The 20,715-nt window shown below is 48.7% G+C and overlaps 1 protein-coding gene across 5 annotated transcripts in view; it reads left to right on the top strand.

Annotated features, from left to right (window-relative positions):
• Nucleotides 1-8,425: 8,425 nt before the first annotated feature.
• Nucleotides 8,426-20,715, top strand: part of LOC119100881 (spermine synthase) — a 32,966-nt gene continuing 20,676 nt past the window's right edge. For 3 of the 5 annotated variants that reach the window (XR_005094472.1, XR_005094473.1, XM_037224061.1), the window contains exons 1-5: nt 8,822-8,924; nt 14,699-14,821; nt 15,793-16,007; nt 18,932-19,043; nt 19,299-19,421. Coding sequence is in view for 3 of the 5 variants with exons in the window: in XM_037224061.1 (XP_037079956.1) it covers nt 14,761-14,821; nt 15,793-16,007; nt 18,932-19,043; nt 19,299-19,421 (511 nt within the window). In the remaining 2 variants the exon portion in view is untranslated. The other 2 variants (XM_037224062.1, XM_037224063.1) reach the window with 2 other exon arrangements.

Below are 20,715 nucleotides of genomic sequence, written 5' to 3'. Positions count from 1 at the left end.
GCCTTTAGAAGGACTATCATATCGCATTGTCCCCCTTCCTGATACGGGATGCATTCTGACCCGCGCAGTTGGCCCCGGATCAATACAGGAACCCTCATGGACGCGACAACACCCCTGATCGCCGCAGGTGGTCCGATGGTTGTCACGCAGGCTCCAGTTCCATGCTTATTGCGTTCTTCAGAGATATTAAGGATCCCCTGAACGTAGATTGTACATGAAAGGGGGTCTTAAATTTCTATCAACAAGGCTTATCCGTCTTTATCTTTACATGTTCGAGATTCCGTCAGAATTGACTACCGATGAAACTATACACTATGGTTTTGAACACGGGCGCTCGCAAGTCTTCGTAACAACGGTCTCGACGCCCGGCGTTGCAGTCTCCTAGACCGTGCGTCGTCGGTCTTTCGGCTGTGACATTAAACGATGGCCAATGAGCAAACGAAAAAAAGGTGCATCATCAGGAAGATGGCTGGTGAAACATGTTAATCGGCATGTATCTTTAATGTAGTGCAAAGGTAAGCTAAATAAAACCTTCATCTGAAAAGTGCATGGGGGGGAGCAATTAACGCCGCTGGCCCCTCCCCCACCTTGAAAAGTGGGGGAACGTGGCCCCCTGGCTCCCTGCTCCTACCCCATGCATGCAGTGTTGTGTGGGCCTGGCTCCGTTCGATCCGACGCCAGCACGATTGTCAGCTGGAATGCGTGACATCATGCGTGCTCACGGTGAGTTTGATGTGTGGGCTGACGGGAAAGTTTTTGAACTTTACTTTCCCTTCTTTCCTTGCCTTTTACTTCAGACCACACACTAACTCTGGCTTACCGCGGACACACTTCGCACGAAGTGGTATTTGGAAGTGTGGCCTCTGCTCCAGTGCTTCCATTATCTATGCTGTCCGTGCGTTGGGTGCTTCTTCCCATTTCCAATTTATTTTAATTTCTCTCCTCTCATTTTACGGATTTACTTTGAACGCTATTAATTTGATTGGCATTGCAACCACACACCACACCAATCACTGCCACTCACCTTTTCATGACTACTCTTTGCATTTCAATTCCCTTCCTATCTATCTGGCGTCGCGTTTACCCCAAAATTAGAGACAAGTGCCCCCACCACACCTCACGTTCTCGCCGACGCAAAAGCTACTAAAATACATTCTCGCTTCAGTTAGAATCATCCTTTAGTCTGTTAACGCTTCCCCATGCTGATAAGCTGACAAAAATTCCGGGCATCATCGTCAGCCGGCGCGTGACGTAACAGGCCACGTGACTTTGTCGTCACATGACGTGACGTAGGGCGAATACTGAGTCGTGATTGGTGCTGACCAACGTGCTGTCGACAGATCGAACGCAGCCAGGTGTGAGCTGACGGGTAACGCTTTTAGCGCTACTTTCCCTCTTCCTTTACCTTTTTAAAAACCCGGGGCCCGGTTCCATCTGTCGACAGTACGATCGTCAGTGAAATTCGTGACGTCATGCGTGCTCACGGTGCGTTCGATGTGCGGGCTGATGGGAAAGTTTTTAACTTCACTTTTCCTTCTTCCTTTACCTCTTACTTCATACCACATTCTAAGTATGGCTTACCGCCGACTCACTACGTGCAAGATGGTGTTTGGAAGTGTGGCTTCTGCTCCAGCATCACCCTCATCTATGCCATCCGTGCGTTGAATTCTTCTTCCCATTTCCATTTGATTTCAATGTCTTTTCTCTCATTTTAAGTGTTTGCTTATAACGCCATTAATTCCATGGGGAAGGCAACCACACCCATCACTGTCACTTACCTTTTCATGGCTATTCTTGGCATTTCAATTCCCTCCCTATCCATCTTAGGTCGCACTTCTCCCCAAATTAGAGACAAGTGCCCCCACCCCACATCACGTGCGTGCCAACGCAATAGCTACGAAATCTCTCATTTCATCAAAGTGATCTTTAAATCTGTCACCGCTTTTTCCCATGCTACGGGAGCCGCGCTCGATCTGTCGTCAACACGTTTATCAGCACCAATCACGGCCAGTATTCGCTCTACATCGCATCATGTGACCACAAGGTCACGTGGCCTGTTACGTCACGCGCTGTCTGACAATGATGCCCGAATTTCTTTTGGCAGCAATCAGCATAGAGAGAAAGCGCAACCAGATTTAAAAATCAATCCGACAAAAAGGCGGTAGTTTGATTTAGCAGCTACTGCGTTGACGAGTACGTCAGGTGAGGATGGGGACACTTGCCTCTAATTTTGGGGAAAATGCGACGTAAGATAGATAAGAAGGGAACTGACCTGCTACAAGTAGCACTCAAGTTACGGACGGGATAGATGATGGCAATACGGGAGCAGGAGTCACACTTCCAGACACCTCTTTACAGGTTGTGTGCCATGGTCGGCGGTGGTGTGCTGGCTGAAGTAGTTAAAAGGCAAAGTAAAAAGGAAAAGCAAAGTTTAAAAACTTTCCCGTCAGCCTACGCATCGAGCGCTCCGTCAGCACGCATGGCATCACGCGTTCCAGCTGACAATCGTCCTGACGACAAATCGAACGGGGCGAGAGGGATTTTTTTATTCTGGTAGCATTTTTTTTTCATTCTGACGGGCTGACAAACAATCCTGGGTCGCGTTCAGTCTATCGTTAGCGCGTTTGTCAGCACCAGTCACGACCCAGTATTCGGACCACGTCGCGTTGTGTGACCACAATGTCACGTGGCCTTTGACGTCATATATCGAAGTTTGACGACGACGTTTGACGTCATATATATATATATATATATATATATATATATATATATATATATATATATATATATCATGGGTGGAATGTGAACAGCGCAAAATGGACAGAACTGACTGACAAATGTAATGTTACATTTAATGACATGGCTGGTGCCGACAGCTTTGCGACTATGACTGAGGCTTTAGTCAGAGTTGCAATGGAAACCAGTCTTCAGAAAAGCGGGAAAACAAAATTTGGCTGCCCTCGGTGGAACGAAGAGTACAAAGGCACCACTCAAAATCTTAAAGGAGTGCTTAGCCGATTTAGACGGAGTCGACAGACTGTCCATCTAATGAAATATGAACAAACTAAAGCAAAGGCCAGGCAGGTCATTCGTAATGCCAAAAAGTCAGGGAGAAAAGTGTTTGCATGTATGCAGCTACACCACTTCTGTAGAACCGCTGTGGTGTATTATACACAGATTTGCAAAAAGAGCGGTCACCAAGGCCGCTACCGGCGTTGAAAATTAATGATGCTTTTATTGATAACCCTGAGGAGGTGACCAATATTTTGGGAAGACATTTCTCCGATATTTGTGCTTCCCAGAACTACCGGCCAATATCTATGAATCGTTTCAATGAACTTAAACAAGAAATGCCAAGCTTTTCTACTGACAACAATGAGGTATTCAACGCTGTTTTCACCATGGATGAGCTCCAACAGTCCATCACATTGCGTGGAAGCCCCTCGATACGCTCAGATAAAATCCATTATGCTTTTTGCAAACATATGGGAAGCAATCAGTCAGAGGAAGTTTAGAGAATGTTTTATTATGTCTGGTATTCGGAAAGCTTTCCAGCGCAGAAGAAATGCCCCATTATTATTCCAATTATGAAACCTGGCAAACCGGGCGATAAACCTGACTTATATAGAACGATTCAAATGAAGACGTGTTTCAGCAACTTAATGGAAAGGATGGTGGCCAAAAAAGTTTCATGGTACATAAAAAATAAGAATATGATATGGGAACATCAATGTGCTGTTGGGATGAGACGATGCACCTCTGATCACCTAATTTGACGTGCGTCTGAGGTGAGAAGAGGCTTGTTTACCATAAATACATATTAGCGGTATTCCATGGTTTAAAGCACGCATATAACCTGACATCGAATGAGGCATTCTTTACGAAAATGCGCCGGCTTAGTTTTCGAGGACACTTAATACATTACGTAAGGTCTTATCTAGATGGTAGAACCTTCCAGGTAAAACGCGGTGCACTCTTCAACATACGTGAACAGGAAAACGGTCTTGTGCAGGTTGGGGTGATATCCCTATTCTGTTCAACATCATGATAAACGATATTTCCAATGATGCCTCCAGAAATGTGTCCAATGCGCTGCATGCTGACAACTGTTCAATGTAAGTGCAAGGGACAATGATTATGACGTAAATCGAGAGAATGCAGACTGTAGTGGATCGTGTTTGTGTCTGAGCGGACAAATAGGAGTTTGTTTTTTCGCCTCCGAAGTGCAGCGCCATTATCTTTAGACGGTTTATAAAGGAGCGATAATAAAAGAATATACCGGAACTTAAGATTTATGACCAACAAGTGGCTTACTCTGAATAAGTAGAATTTCTCGGAGTCATATTGGACTCCAGACTGAATCTGAATTAACATGTCGAGTACACCAAAGCAAGGGCCTTAAAACGAATATTAATTCTAAAATGCCTGGCAGACCGAAGATGTGGCGCAGGTAAAGCCAGCCTCATGTGCCTCCACAAAGCAATGATGAGACCCGTTTTGAAGCACGCATGCCCTGTACTCAAGATAGGCCTAATAATACAGCGGTCCAGTCGTTAGAATGTATGCAAAATGCGTGCTTACGTGAATAAACGGGAGCGCTGCGGACTTCGCCTATTCTACTATTACAGGTCGAAACAGATATTCTTCCCCTTTGATTGCAACGATGTGAATTGAGGATAAGATACTGCATGAGGGCGTGAGGCGAGTGCATTTATCCGTGCCAGAGATTTACCACCGAAACGGCCTCTTTGCACTAAGTGGAAAGAGAATATATTAAAAAAGCATTTGGTTTTCCACTGTATGAAATAATTGGAAGCACATGTAATGATGCTGAATTCGACTTCTCCTTGACTTAGAAACAACAAAAGGTTCCACACCGACCTGGAAGCTACGCAAATGTAAAACCACATAGCTCACGAAGGAACATGAGAGTGTTCTGAATTCACTTCAAATGCAGAACGTCGTCTGTGAACTAAAAATGGATACTCTTGATTTAACTTATATTTTCACGGACGGTTCAAAAACCACTGGAGGAGTGTGCAGTGCCTACGTCCACGGAGGAAGATACGGTCAATTTAAACTGTCAGGAAAGTGTTCAGTGTTGTTACTAAAGCCGCGGCTTTATATATATATATATATATATATATATATATATATATATATATATATCAGGCAATGAAATATGCCGAAAGCAACGGTATCCCGAGGTGTGTAATATGCACTGATTTTTTGTCGGTGGTCGCTGCACTAAAAATTCGACTCCTAATCATTCAGTGATGATAAGTATTTTTTGAAACCTCGCCCCGTTTACTGGAAAAGGATATGAGATTAAAATCGTGCGGATTCCAGGTCACTGTGGTATAAAAGGAAATGAAACAGCACATGCGCATGCAAAAGCGGCAGTGCTGTTAAACGAAATACTTGAGCCCACATGGAATATAGAGAGTTCTTACCGACTTTGCACTCCCCTATACGATTTTTGTCAACAAAACCTGGCATGGGCACGGGCCTCATACTGCACTGAAAGCGGTAAAGGAGAATATAGGACAATGTGACTCCTCAGCGAGGACCAACCGGCGTGGAGAGATCATCCCACGTCGATTTCGACTAGGACATACTAGATATACCCATTCATTCCTTATGGATCGAGAACCAAGGCCTTTCAATGAGAACTGCATGTGTCCTCGAACAGTACAACAGATGTTAGTGGAGTGCCCATTGTTTGCACGTCAGCAGCGACGTATTGGTGCAAATATGAGACGCCACTTTGCATGAAATCACTAATTGGCAATGATCATCGGATTCTTATTGATGAACTGTTCAAAATTCCAACGCCTTTGCAGGCTTTAAAAAAACTATAGTAACAGCGCATCATTCTGTGTGAGTATGTATGATAAACCTGAAACTTTATGAAAGTGTGGTCTATGATGTGAATGTATGTGTTTTTCTTTTTGTCTTTCTTTTCTTCCTTTTGATTCACCACGTCATATGATCACTGTTTGTGTCATTTATCAATTATTTCATGTTCAATGTCATGTTGCAAATGTTGCGCTGCAGGTCTTGTGAGGAATGGTAGTCATTTATGGTGAACAGTGCCACTGTCCACTGTCACAGTGGTATGAAAGCAGTGATTAATGCATGTGTGTGTGTGTGTGTGTGTGTGTGTGTGTGTGTGTGTGTGTGTGTGTGTGTGTGTGTGTGTGTGTGTGTGTGTGTGTGTGTGTGTGTGTGTGTGTGTGTGTGTGTGTGTGTGTGTGTGTGTGTGTGTGTGTGTGTGTGCGTGTGTGTGCTGTGTGTGTGTGTGTGTGTGTGTGTGGTGTGTGTGCATGTGTGTGTGTGTGTGTGTGTGTGTGTGTGTGTGTGTGTGTGTGTGTATGTGTGTGTGTGTGTGTGTGTGTGTGTGTGTGTGTGTGTGTGTGTGTGTGTGTGTGTGTGTGTGTGTGTGTGTGTGTGTGCGTATGTGTGTGTGTGATCTTGTGATCTTGTGCGTATGTGAATTCGCACTCGCATCTTTATTATTTTGCTCTAAGTCTATCTTGCCTTGTAGCATAGCATTCACAGGAAAGACCCCCTAGCAAAGCGAGAAACGATGCTAGACCTGCGATCATCTTATAGAACTGAGCAAATCGTAAGCATAGACCGAACTGATCGATTACGTAGCAATATTTAGGTATTGAAATACGACACATGGAAACCGCATGCCGTGCCAGAATGTTGATAGCATGGGCCGCTTTAATTAATCAAAAGGTGATGTGTGCGATACAGTAGCTGCGGCGACAGACAAACGTGTGTGCTGCTGCGATCTATGTCATGTCGTATGTCGCTGAAATTACGAGATCTTGTGTTACTGTTTCAGGATGGAGCTGTATGGTGTCAGAGAACACCTATGTGTTGCTAGTGAATGTTTGCGTACTTTGGCGAACGCCGATTCAAGGCGCTCGCATTCCCCTCCTGCTGCCTCAGGTGCCCCGTGCTAGGGAGGCGGCCGCGGGGGCCAGAAGGGGAGGAAGTAGCAAGGAGAAGATTCTGAGAGCCGCCGGCGCCAGGTCGGCCGCGCCGGGGGAACGGACTGTGTGGAGTGCTTTTGACGAGTGCCAATCGCTGGTGCGGCACACCATTCCAACGGGCGACCATCCGCCTATCAGGCAGGCGCCGAGACGCATCCCGCCTCACCTCAGAAGACGAGGTCAAAGCTCAAATCGATGACCTGGTGGAAAAGGGCATCCTGAAGGAGGGTAATGGTGCCCGGGCCAGTCCAGCGGTGCTGGTTCGCAAACGCGGTGGGACCGGACTGCGTATCTGTGCCGACATGCGCACAGTGAACAGCATCACCCAAGGCCCGGCCTATCCAGTCGCCAGAGTTGGTTTGCTCAAACAGGTGAGCTGAACCACTGCATTCAGCTGTGCGGCGGCAGGCGCAGGAGGCTAGTGGCTCATCACAATCGGTTGCAGCCGCGTAACGAAAACGCTGCCGAGCAACAGTCGCCGTCGGCAACACCAACACACCCGCCTGCGCCGGCCGCGGAGCCGCACAGCCAGACGGCACAGTCGCAGCGTTAGGTGCCGACTCAAACAGTCACACCGCCACCGACCGCACCGATGTCCACAGACGGACAGCAGACAGCTGTACTGGCTGAACCAGCAGCACCATTTTGTGTCTGCCAGTGACGCAGGGGACTGACGTGAATGGGTGTCCGCCTCAGTAGGCTCAGGCCGCGAATCTCGCTCCAGCCCGAGCCGCGGCGGCAAATTAGTCAGCAGAGGCCGAAGCTGCGAATCTCACGCCAGCCCAGGCCGCAGCTGAACGGCGTGACGAGCCGGCAGCAGCAGCGAATACCGACCCCTACCCCGGCGCGCAGGTCACGTATCCACGTCACCACTGTCCCTCCGTAACCTGGTGTGAATCAATGAATCACTACCAAGTCTGAGTCCCCATTTGAATGTGTCCAGGTCCCGGATCCCAGTGTCTATAGGGCAACCGTCTTCGAACGTTCATCGCGAACAGCGGACCGTCCGAGTCAGACTGCATCCAGATCGATTTAGCCCGTGATCGCGATAGCTGTGTGCATAACAAGATTAATGGTGTATTTGTATTGTTTGCGTTGACATGTTGTTTAGGCTAGTTGCAATGACGTGACGGATATTGCTTAAGAGCCTCTCTTACTGTGCACGTTGAGTTAGGTTCTTGAGATGTCTTTATGATGTCATGGATTGTGCATGCAGTGTAAGGTGTCAGAAAACACCTATGTGCTGCTAGTGAATGTTTTCTTACTTTGGCGAGCGCCTCGAAGAGGCGCTTGCATTCCCCTCCTCCTGCCCCAAGCGCCCCGTGTACGGGACGCGGCCGCGGAGGCCAGGAGAGAGGGAGTAACGAGGAGAAAACTCGGAGAGCCGCCGGCGCGAGGACGGCTGCGCCGGTGGGACGGACTGTGTGGAGTGTCTGTGACGAGTGTCAAATACAGAAATGATTTTGCAGGTACTGAGTGTACCAGTGAGCCGGAGGCGAGACGCCAGAACAGCATAACTTACAGAACAAACGAAATGATCGAAGGGACCCTGGCTGTTGGTATAAACGAGTAACTTCCCTTTGATGTAGTCACACAGGGACTCTCAAATCTGTAGCTCGATATTATTAACCACTGAATACCAATACTTCCCTTGTGCTAGGATCCAACCCGTGCCTAAATCTTCCATTTTTCTTTGCCATGCTTAGCCTCCACAGTATAGCAACAGAAAGCTGCCAGGAAATCTAATACAAAAGTGCCGCGATGAAGACAACTGAAACGGAGGCTCGATAGGCGCCCTAATCCAAGGTACGACAATACCAGGTGAATTCGGTCATTGGTTGCTGCCGCAAGTCGCCTGGAGCGTTGTCGCGGCTCAGATTTGGGCTGTCGCACTCTTGACGCGGCGTGCGGTTTTGGGTGAGTGAATTATCTAAATCATGCTGATAGTGGCTGCTATTTTGCTGATGCTGTTAACCTACTTGCTGGTAAAAGTTCTTCAGAATTACATTGATGTGCTATAGTTGCAATAAATAACTGGTGCCTTATCCTTTTCTGAGTGTAATGGACCGGATTGGAATTGGCACCAAATAGTCCATTCATTTGAGTTGCCCTACAACCTAACTCATCATCATGGATGGAATATAAAAAAATGTGTGTTTGCTGGACCAAAGTCAATAATTGACCATCATTTGCACTTATTGCAGGTTGAAATAGGTTAGTGATCTGTATGGCAACTGAAGAAGTAAATGTGGTGAATGATGCACTTGCTATCTTGTGATACTTCAGACTAATGCAACAACTTTAGGTGTGTAGGTGTGCTTGAGATTGTTGTGTGTAGTATGTAGCAGTATTATTGCTGTTAGTAAAGTTGATAAAAGTATTAATGCTGAATCAGAAAAGAAGGAACAGAGCCGCAAAAGTTGCCTAAAGTGATATCAGGAACAGATAATGGACATGGCAGTAGAGGCAAGGCACAGTGCATCTACTTCCAAAGAAATTTAGTTATACAGGTCATGATTCAGGAGCACAAAATTTAAGTTTTAAAAATTTCATCTGTGCTTAGAACAAGACTGTGAATAAATTTGGTTGGGCAGCAGGCATGGTAAATGATGTAACTCATTGATTATCCTTCACCTTCACCACCTTCAAAATGTCTACAACAGGAACAAATAACTATAAGGTAATATAATACTGACTGATACTGATAATGATAACTATAAGGCTAGCATTCTCAGTTCTTTTCTGGGGACTAGATGCTTTAGGTAAATGTGATTTTCATGGATTTGTTTTGTTGGATGCCTTACTTGTCACTGAATGCTATCTCTTTGTGAGTAATATTGTAAGCACACTCTGCAAATCTGTGGACAAAATATATGTATATGCTTTTAACCATGCTTTCATGGTGACTCATGAAACATTTTAATGGCTCTGTATGGCCAGAGCATGCAGAGCACTGCTTTGGGTTTGTCAGAAGGCTGCCACCAACTGCAGGCCATCATGGCCAAGGGTGGATAGGGAGTGTTTAGCAAAGCTGAATCTACCTGCCCTGCTGACAGTTAGGTTAGGCTAGGCAGGGTCAGGTCAGGTCAGGTTAGGTAAGCACCCTAATTGACTGAGCTGTGAAGGTGGGCAGGCACACATTGTATCTGTTGGTGTTCATTCACAACATAGTTCCTGTACTGGCTCCCAGAGGCAGTATTTCCCTTGTAATATGTCTTGATGATACCTTCCTCTTGGGTTTGGGGTGAAACCCTCAAAATTTGAAGAGAAATTACACAAAATAAAAAGGTGAGAAAGAGCCTGTTTTTGCATACTTTGGAGTACATTTTCCAGCTCAGTACCTAACCTATATGACAAAAATGAGCTCCTGGGTGGAGGTTTGTGTCACTACAGCTGTACTTGTCATTGACCATGCTTAAAGGGAATGTTCCACATTTATATGGGGTTTTGAACTGAAATGACCACCTGGAAGACCTTTTGGCACAGTTCACAACCCTGTCCTTTTTAAGACCTAAACCACTGTAGTCTCTGAGCTGCACACCCGCAAAAATGGGGGAGTATTTCAGGCAGAGTATTTTAAGGTCTTCTTGACATCATGAGAACCTCATTCAAATCCTGTCATTCCATTAACCATGTGGCAGATCAAGGCCAAGAAAAATATTATTGTTGAGTCATTGATATCTGGCATTCAAGAGCACAATTTCCAGATATAAGAGCAGTTGACTGGCTCTCAATCATTGTCATGCAAGGTACAGTGATGCAATCAAACAATGATGTATCAAAGTGCATATCTACCAAACAGAAAAGTCATGTGTGGGCAATATTTTCTCCTTAAATGCATTCAATACTTATAAGTGACCCTATTTCATCATACCCAGTGCTTATTTCAATATCTTCTAATGTGAAACATACCCTTTAACCCATCCATTTAACCTGATTCAAAGTTTTTTTTAATAAAAGGTTTGCTTGTGAAGCCATATTTGACACCTCAAAGGCTACTGGCCTTAAAAACATGTGGAGATGGTTGGGGGTTTCTGGGCTTGTATTGATAATGGTCTTGGAGCTGGGTGAAGGAACTGTTGGATTGGCAAGCTGCTTATTTTACACAGAACATGACAGGTGGCAAAATTGATATATGTAAACTTTGAGTGGTCACTGGATTTTCCATCACTTGACATGCCACATGGAAGCAGGTGGTCTTAGCATTTAATCATTTGCAACATTTTGATGATTTGTTTATATTCTTTTGTTGGTTATTAGGCTGGTTGCATATATATTATGTATAAGTGGCTTACAATTATCAATGCTTTCTCTAGGTCTGCCTCAAATGTCATCAGGTGAGGTGTGTACTGTATAGGGGTGTGTGTGTGTGTGAGTGGGAGAGGGGGGGGGGGGGGGGGTAATATCTGCCACCCTGGAAGAACATGAGCCATGGCTGCTTAAACACCTAGAGGCATTGGCGATGATAATATGGTCAAAAGCCAGGGGGTTGGCTTGGCTAAATGGGCTTGCAGGTTTCATAAAGATCTGTTTGTGAAGGTGGCTAAGTGTGTGCTGCTCACAAACTTGCAAAGCATTCCAGCAGTGCAAGCATACAACTTCAGTTTCTGATAAATTTTCAGATTCTACTTGCATTGATGTCCACGGATTTTCGTCCTGTTGTCAAACTTGTGCTCAGTGCCTCATTTTTTTCAGCATGTGCCAAATTTCTTATTTGTTGTCAACTGTTTGCAATCCAATGAGCAAAGCATACAAAGAGTCAGTCTTGGTCGTCAGGGATGCAAACTTCATTTAGTGTTGAGGCATAACAGGACCTTCATGCTTTCTGTGAGAGCAGCTCAAACATGGTCCGTAAAAACTGGCTAGAATCATATCCCGCTTGGGGTGAGTCAGATCCGAATTTTCCATGCCATAATTTCCAGGCTACGGTAAACTTGGAACAAGTCATTTCGACTGCCTATGGGGCACATTGTCATGTTCGCCTTGCTACTCCAAATGCCAGGCCGGTGCCGAATGTCAACGGTTGCGGAGAGCGTCCTTCGACAGGGCCGGCTGCATGCGTCTGCGCTTGACCGCGGCAGTTATCACAGCTCGCGGCAAGTGTTGACGTTCGGGTCGAGGACAGATAAGGTGCGACGAGCTGGCTGATAAAAGATGATTGTCTTTGTAGTGCATTTTCACTGCATTTTCCGACTGCGCCTCCCTCTCCTTGTCCCCTGTAAGTGTAAAGCTTACCGCGGTGCGGGTTGAACCGTGGATGTTAATCGTTCCGTTCCAGTGGGACATTCCTCCTTTGGTCCACCGTTGGAAACATGAAAGCAACATGAAGTGTGTGTGTGTAGACCTACGTTATGAGTTATGTGTTTAGCGTGTCTTTTTCGGACTGCGTATGCATAGCACAAATTCAGCTATGGGGCATCATGTAGTGTCACATTGCATTGAATTTACTTGCAACATGTGAAGCATTATGTACCACATAGTGACTTGAACTGGATTTGGCTGTGCTCATGATCTGTCTAATTTCTTTGCATGGTGTTAGGTATCTTTAGGCGTGTTGATATACGCGCACCTGATTGGTAACACTGCAGCTGGCCATAGAAGGAGTAGTAATGTATAACACAGGCATGGTTGTGCGGTACAAGCTCATAAAGTAATAAGTGGCCAGGCTGTAGCAGATGCACCACATATTTTGGCTATGCTGTTGCATTAGTATGGCATGTCGCTTCCTGATATTCCGACTGAATATAGACCATTACAACTGCAATTTGGTGATATGATGCACAAGAAGACGAATGGTGGTTGATATTAAATAGAGCTTGGGTGGCTAGTGCCATTTTGCTCATAGAAAGAGCCATCGTTTTGTTATTTTGTTCAACCGATATTTAATGAAAAATTAAACCAAACGTTAAAATAGAGGATGTGACAAACTATTTTAACGTGCGTCATTGTCAGCACTGATCTCTAATGTCTTGTGTGACCCTCCTCGGGCTTCCTCATCCCGCTAGTATAATCTTGATAAGAAACTGGACCAATGCAGAATCTTTACGCCATGCAGGACAACCCTGCTCGCTGTCAGATTCAGCACATCTTAACACACGCTCGGGTGAGGGGTCAGCTGGATCCCCCATAGTTTTTTCCGGAGTGGTTTCCAAACAGCGCAGTAGCTGCGCCAAATTTTGCATATTTGTGGAAAATTGAATAGCGGATCGTTTGGTATCCAAAATTGTGTACCTTGTAAGGTCGCTGACCCATGGTAGGTCAAAGTCAGCCGATGGTTTCAGCGAAGTCATTTTCTAGGGAATTGTTTAATTTGCTGCAACAACGGAGTGTTAGACGAGGCCATACATCTCTGGGATGCTTTCTTAGGCAACACAACAACTGAATGAACAATTTTCATTGACGTATGGTCAGGCATGAAGGTCAGACGAAGGTCAAAACCAACCTGTTTTATTACTCTATGGCTTGCTGTATGGGATAGTTTCTGGTGCTCTGTTCGAATTTATTGATAGCAGGAACCGCATTATACATCTTCCATGAACTTCTTAGAGGGCAGAATAGGCCATTGACCTAAAATGACTTAGGTCAACATTTTGTTTTTAGGAGCATACTTCCCAGCGTAATCTTTGTCGCTTATTCAAATGCAAAATTCAGAGCTGTCCTGTGTGATTTTGCTTACCATGACCTTCAAAAGGTCAAACAAGGTTACTGACCTTAAATGAGCACGTGACGATTTGCTTACAAACAGTTATCTAGGCTCTGGGGGCAGTTTGGAAACCAACCTGGAATTTTACATTGTTTGATCTTATTTGACTAGAAGGTCATGACCCAGGAATCTCAAACTTTGACCTAAGCGAGTTCACGAAACGGTAAAAATCCAATGAATTTAGCGTCTTTAGCTTTCTTAAGTTCTGAGACCTCAGGGGGATTAAATTGACCCTCCACCCGAGCGAAGGGTATCCAGCCGGCCACCCGGGCGCGTGCTTAAAATGATTAAACACAGGAAAACTTGGTGTTAGAATTATTGGTTGTGCTGCTACGCATTTTATTGTCGCACTTTGAAATTTTTTACTTCCGTTGAATTATATTGGACATGTCTTGCAAGCATGCACGCCGCAGCAAATTGCCAACGGCGACATCATGTGGGTCAGCAGTTTTTTGATTGGTTGAAGCGAAAATACGGACTACTCGCAAGTGCCGCGACAAGTGGCCGGGGGCTTAGGGAGGGGAGACACAATTGATGGAGACGCGGCCAGGTACAGGTTTCGGTATTTTAACTCTATTTGCCGCACTGTGGGAACACAGTTCCTCCTCGAGATCATTGCCCAGTAAATTTCTCCTGTGGGAAATCAGCACGCACACTGCGCCCGCGGGGCGCCATGCCTGTCGCGCCAGCTGTCCATGTACAAGTGCGTTTAATAGGGGATCACTCATATCTGACGTGTTATCCCTTCACTGTCGTAATGTGTGACTCATGCGGTCCTAACGTGCGGCTAATGTGGTCGTAATTTGCAGCATGTGTCCCACATGCCTTCCTGCCATTTTAATTCACGTACGGTGTGACCCGTACTTTTCTTTGCCGCGTGAAGATGGCAGAAAGATGCAGCCGCAGAAGTCACTCGCCTCACAGCTGTTGCGCAGCGTGGTTTGTTTCAGGCTGTGGTGATCCAACACACATATGTTAACACCCACAGGACTCCAGCCACATCCGGAGGCCGGTGCCAGCTCACAGACAGCGGTCAGCAGAACTGCCAGCATGTCCTTCAACACGGCTCTGCTGGATTTCAGTGTTGCCCCTGAGGTCATCACCAATCCAGGTACAGGCGTGCCTGGGTCATCACCAACTCTGGCCAGCACCATCCCTCAGGTAATCGTAGATCGAGGCCAGGGTCTCTTCTGAGGACGTCACCAACCGTGGGCAGAGTCACTTCTGCGGTCAGATATCACCAGCTGAGGCTAGAGTCACTTTTGTGGTTATCACAAAACGAGGCTACAGTCTGTCGCATTGCGATCAGAACGTCGCGTCCCCCCGGATGTCACCCATCAAAGGATCATCTGTCCGGATCAGACGCACCGCTGAGGCTATACTCAACCCCGAAGGCGTCACCAACTGAGGTCGGGGTCGCCCTGAAGTTCCCGCCAGTCCAGTCCAGTATGGCCTGCCGGGTCATCACTAGCCAAGGTCCGAGCGACTGTGATCATCACCACGGCAGGTTAACCCTCAGGGGCCATCTTCAGTCAGCCTCAGGTTTGCTCTTTATATGTGAAGAGTTGAAATATGCTTAAGGCGATCGCAGCCAGGCCGCAGCCATTTAAGAGTTCATCACAAATATTCACAAGGTTGAACACAAATATGACCAATGCATGCCACATCGTCCTCTGTCGTAGTCAGTTCACATCGTAATGATAACGCCAACTCCCTTTAGGGTCCATGCCGGTGAAATGTTTTACCTTTTTGATCAACATTTAACGCGTCATTATTAATTGAAGAATCTAGCGTTCCCTGCACGAAAGTATTTGTTGAGTCTGTCTTGCTTTTTTGAGGCGTAAATGTGTTTCCGTTTGGGGTTAAGACTACGCCACACCTAACGCCAGGCCGAGTCCACTGCACCATGGGTGCAGCAATGTACGTCAGTTTGCTCGGCACGCACCGCTGCGGAGACGGTGGGCGTCGCACTTCCACCTCCGGTCGGCCCGTCAGAGACGAAAGTCCCGGACGCACCAGTGCCCCCGAGCTGGCGCCGGCGCGCCGGCTGACCGCGCTCACGTGCCGCCCCGCCGCCGCCAGTGGAGAGCGCCACGCTGCACCAGCGGATCGAGGCGACGGTGGGCGCGGCGGTGGCCGGCCTCACGCGGCTGATCGAGGACCTGACGCCCAGCGGCGGCTTCCTGCTCAACTACTCAGCCGACGCTGAGACGTTCGTCACGCTGCGCGGCCACCCCAGCGGCCTCGTCTCGCTCCAGATCGAGAACTACGGCGAGGCCTTCATCATGGACAATCGGGTGCGGTGGGGCAGGGCGCTGACACGGCGGAGGGTGCTAGGGCGAAGAGAGCGAAGGGACGGGGCGGGGGAGGGAACTGTGATGCAGTGGTTAGACAGGTGGGGTGGAAAGGGGTGTTTGCACATGGTTGTTGAGCTCTTTGAATCGATGATGAAGCAATGCAAGTGTTTTCCGGTGGGGGTGGCCTCCAAATGTGCAGCCCTGCTACCCGTCACTGTGGCTGCATTGTTGTATATATGACAGACTTCTATGGATCCTCAAAAGTCACGAGACATGACAGCCACGTGCCTCGAAGTCAAGGGATGAGCTCCCTCATGATCTTGAAATGCGAGACTTTCAATGTTTGTAATTCGAATGCACTGAACCGCAAAGAACCCATTCAAAACTTCCCTGGCAGTTGTCGTTGTCAATTACAATCCTTTCATATGCCAGACATGGGATGCAGCTCCAAGACCCTTCCGCCTGTCTCCTATCATTAAGCGCCCCCGACGCGAACCAGCCGCAGCTTTTCCGGTTTCCATGGTAACGGTTTTGAGGCACGGCAGGTCGGCCGCCGACACCGGCGCCCATTCCTTGCGCAATCCACATCCTCCCCAGTGGGCGGGGCGACCGTGCGCTGTGTGCATCTGGAGCCGAGCTGTTTACCCCGCTCACCGGCTGCGCACGGCTCCTGGAATGCCACCTGTTGTCTGCTCACTCTCGGCGTGTTGGCAGAACGCCGCTGACGGGCTTTGTCGGCTGGCGAACAGCTCGGCCCACCCCTGCTGGCCACTTTAGCCCCGCACTGACCTTTGGCTGAGAGCCGCAAGTTCCAAGGAAGCCCCGACCGGCAGGTGGTGCATGGTGGAGTGAGCGGCTTCCCGTTATTAGCTCGGCTTAGCCGGTCTGATCCGGGCCGAACCCACTGGGTGGCGCCCGTAGTGGGGTATACAGAAGCGGCGCACGATTGGGATCGATGGGCGCCGTGTCGCTGGCATACCACGTAGTGTGTCCTGGATCCTGCCTGCACCGTGCACAGTGTTTCTCAATTATGGAGCACCGTCCGCGGTGCGTGTGCGGCGCACGACGTTGGCACAGAGTCGTGCACACGGTGCTGGGCCGCCGACTTTGGCTGGCGGTCGTTGGTTGACATGCGCCTTGAAAGAGGGGAAGCGATAAAAAGTTGCGTTAAAAAGCTTGTATTCATTGTTCGAACACTTGCGTTCATGGGAGCCAAAATATGCATGCCTGTAGTCATGATTCAAGTGCCTTCATTATTGCCACGATGAGTAATTATCTCCGTTACTTCCAGCACACCTTTCCGCAACATTTTTGGGTCTGTTCCCGCCGCTCCTCCAACCTTCTCAAAGCCCCTCCATACTATTATGATCGTTCCCGTGGCTCCTCCAACCTCTTTCAAGCTCCTCAAATTTCCTGCATCCTCCAAAAATCGTCTCCGAAATGAAAGGTCGTCTTTTTCGGCGGATTTTTGAAGAGGGTTTGGGAGACATAAGTGCCACAGTACCCATTCATATCCTTTTTTGACTCCATTGGTTGTCGCATAAGGGAAACAGCACGGGTGCATAAAATGGTGCAGGTATGCTAATTTAAAGTCCCTTTCGTGACATTAAACGTATCTTTTCTCAACGCTCAATGTTATTTTTCGTCATTGCGCCAAAACTGTTGGGGTGAGCTGCGCGCAAACAGCTGATGCCTCCTCCGAAATTACTCCATCGGCAGCAGATTTTAGCTCTCCTCCAACCTCCTCCAAACTTATCTCATCTACGTTTTTTTAGGAGTGACGGGAACATGCCCGTAATTTGTGTGTCTAAATTACAAAGTTCTCAAAGAAGGGACTGGCTCCGTACCATCCTGAACACTTATGTAGTGGCCATCATAGAGTAAGTAGGGAAAGCGGCACCTGTCTATTTTATTTACAGTTGCTTACATAAGCACTTAGACCTGTCGGTTAAAATCCGTGGGATCGCCTGTGGTACATCTAGGGCATGGGTGACGTCACTGACCTGGTTGCAACACGCCCCGCCTCGACCAGTCATCAGCGGCTTGCGGTATTTAAAGCGCACTGTGCCCGTGACGTCAGTGGTAGAGCATCGGTCCGCGCTTACACGATCCCATTTCTCGATTTCAGTACGTCTCCATTACACGTTCTCGTGGTGCACTGGCTTATTTACAGCTGCGTCAGGTATGGCAGATCATTACCCTGGCAGCACTGATAACGGCAAATAAATGCACCGCGTGACGTCATCCCCACCGTCGGCGCGCCCTCAGCCGGAGGTGCCGACACCGAACCCCGGGGAGTCGACATCCAACGCCACCGCTACAGCTCGCAGGGTGGCGTGATATTTCAGTGCGGACTGCGGTGTCGCCCCCCCCCCCCCCCCCCCCCGGCGGCGGCCGCTCTTCGATTACGTCCACCTTGCGTGCATACACAGCTCCCATATGTCGACCTTCTCTCGGGTTATTCGTAAGCGAGCTTCGTGTTTCCGCACCAGACCCCAGCGTGGTCTTATATGACCCCTCCTGGACGCGCAAGTCATGACCCCTGCATGAACCCTGTCATGACTCCTGCATGAATCCTGTCATGACCCCTGCATGAACCTTACCATGATCCTGCTGTAATCCTTGTCTGAGCACCTTTAGGGATAGATGTTGTGACTCGTCGTGAGCTCTGTTGTGACCTCTGGTGACCCTGCCATGACCCCTGACGTGACCCATTTTGATGCCTCTGGCGACCCCTGCAATGACCCTTGTTGTCGCCTCTAATGACCTCTGACCTGACCCATTTTATGACCTCTGGTGAACCCTGCGATGACCTCGCTGGTGAACCCTGCAATTACCTCTCGTTGGTGAACCCTGCTATGACCTCTCGTCACCTCGGGTGGCCCTGCCCTGATCCTCGTTGTGACCTCTCCTCGTGTTTGCAGGCCGTGCTGCAGCTGGAAAAGGACATCCGCGCCGAAATCGGCGCCCGGCGCGGCAAGGCGATCCTTCCTCTGAGACGCGGCAGGGACATCGACCCCTTCTACTACACCTCCGGTGAGGCCGCCCCCGTGCCGGACGCCAACAGGGGTGCTCAGGGGTGCGGCATTGTGTCAGCTCCCGTCGCGAGGCCGCGGGAAAGCGTCGTCCAGGCGCACGTGCGCGGCGCTGTGTTGATGTGTGCGGCGGCCCGTTGTCATGTTTTCAGGCGCTGTTGTTACTGCCTGTGTCTCGGTGACGGTCTGTGGTGTGGCGAGGCCCCGTGTCCCGTCCGCCCTGACCGCGCGCGGCGCCGTCGCCGTCCGACGCCAGATGACCGGCTGGTGGAGTACGGCACGCTGGAGACGCTATTCGACGAGGTCACGCCCTACCAGCACGTGCAGGTGGTGCGCACGCGCGACTTCGGCAACATACTCGTCCTGGACGGCTTTCATAGTGAGTGGCCACGCTGGGACGGGGGTGCGGCGGATGCATGAAGTCGGAGGCCGCGTTGGTGTGTGACGTCACCAGGACGTGTGCGCGGCGGGTAGCCGAGATCTCCATAGTGCGATGTCATGCGAGACCATGGGTCGTTGGGAGATAAGCGCAGGCCATTGCGAGCGTAAGGTATGACCAACGCCTTCAGTCGTTATAGTATGAACTAAGGCGGCGTGACAGAAGTCACGGCTGTAATCACTGTTGCGATTCAATGGCCTTGCTATTGGCATAGATAGGACAAAAGTAATAGCCGTATTCCTCGGAGAAAACCCAAGGTATTGGATATATACTTGGGTACAGTTGGGTTCTCCTGCTTTTTTCTCCGAGGAATAAAGCTATTACTACTGTCTTATCTATATGAAAAAGATTCCTCGCTAATGCACTGAACAGCTTAGGCCATGCCATCGATATGACTTGGGGCCCACATAGTTACTATTTGGGTGCATGTTCATGACATCTGCCTTTATTTGAGACTATGAGCAGTGGACCGCCGCGGGCCCGTAACCTGTTTTAGGAGAGACTTAAGTATAATATGAAGGCATTCCTTCTGTTTTATCTTTGCGCGGAATGGAAAACGTGCATAGGACATGCCACTACGGTCAGCACGCGGAATTGAACAGCTGGAGTGGCTTGAAGCCGGGCAGTGACGAAACTTGGCGCCGGTAATGGAGAAATGGCGAAAGTTACCCCGGCCAACCGTCGGAAGGCTCCCAACTCAGTTTAAATTGGATGTCTCATTCCCCCGTATTGCTGCCGATCTGGCCCGCGGCAAGCACGATCTTGCGTTTGAAGATCAGCGCAGGCGCGACCAGAACAGTGCCGTCTCGCCACCTCGTCTAGTCAATAGTTGTGGCTAGTGGCGGCGCAACGTACTACATTGCCTTCGCTGAATCTGTTTCGGGTCTGAACGCGTGGCGATCCGTTGCAACTGTGGCGATCCGGTGCATGTTCAGTCATGATGTGACAGAGAGCGGTTCTGCGGGTTAGGGATGCACCGTCGTCATCTGATGGGGTGGCGATGCACCGTCATCTGATGGGGTAGCAATGCATCGTCATCTGATGGGGTAACGATGTACCGTCGTCATCTGATGGGGTAGCAATGCATCGTCATCTGATGGGGTAACGTTGCACCGTCGTCATTCGAGCTCGGCTCGATCCCGACGGTGCTGTTTTGCTGTAGCACTATGGAGGACGCACCTGTCCTGATGCGACCACCAGCGGACAGGCGCGCTATGGAGGACACATCCGTCCT

The sequence above is a fragment of the Pollicipes pollicipes genome, unplaced genomic scaffold (genome assembly GCF_011947565.3).
Source record: "Pollicipes pollicipes isolate AB1234 unplaced genomic scaffold, Ppol_2.1 Scaffold_4881;HRSCAF=5763_pilon_pilon_pilon, whole genome shotgun sequence".
NCBI lineage: Eukaryota > Metazoa > Arthropoda > Thecostraca > Pollicipedomorpha > Pollicipedidae > Pollicipes > Pollicipes pollicipes.
The sequence above is the reverse complement of the archived record's forward strand: the minus strand, read 5'-3'. Positions and strand labels throughout refer to the sequence as shown.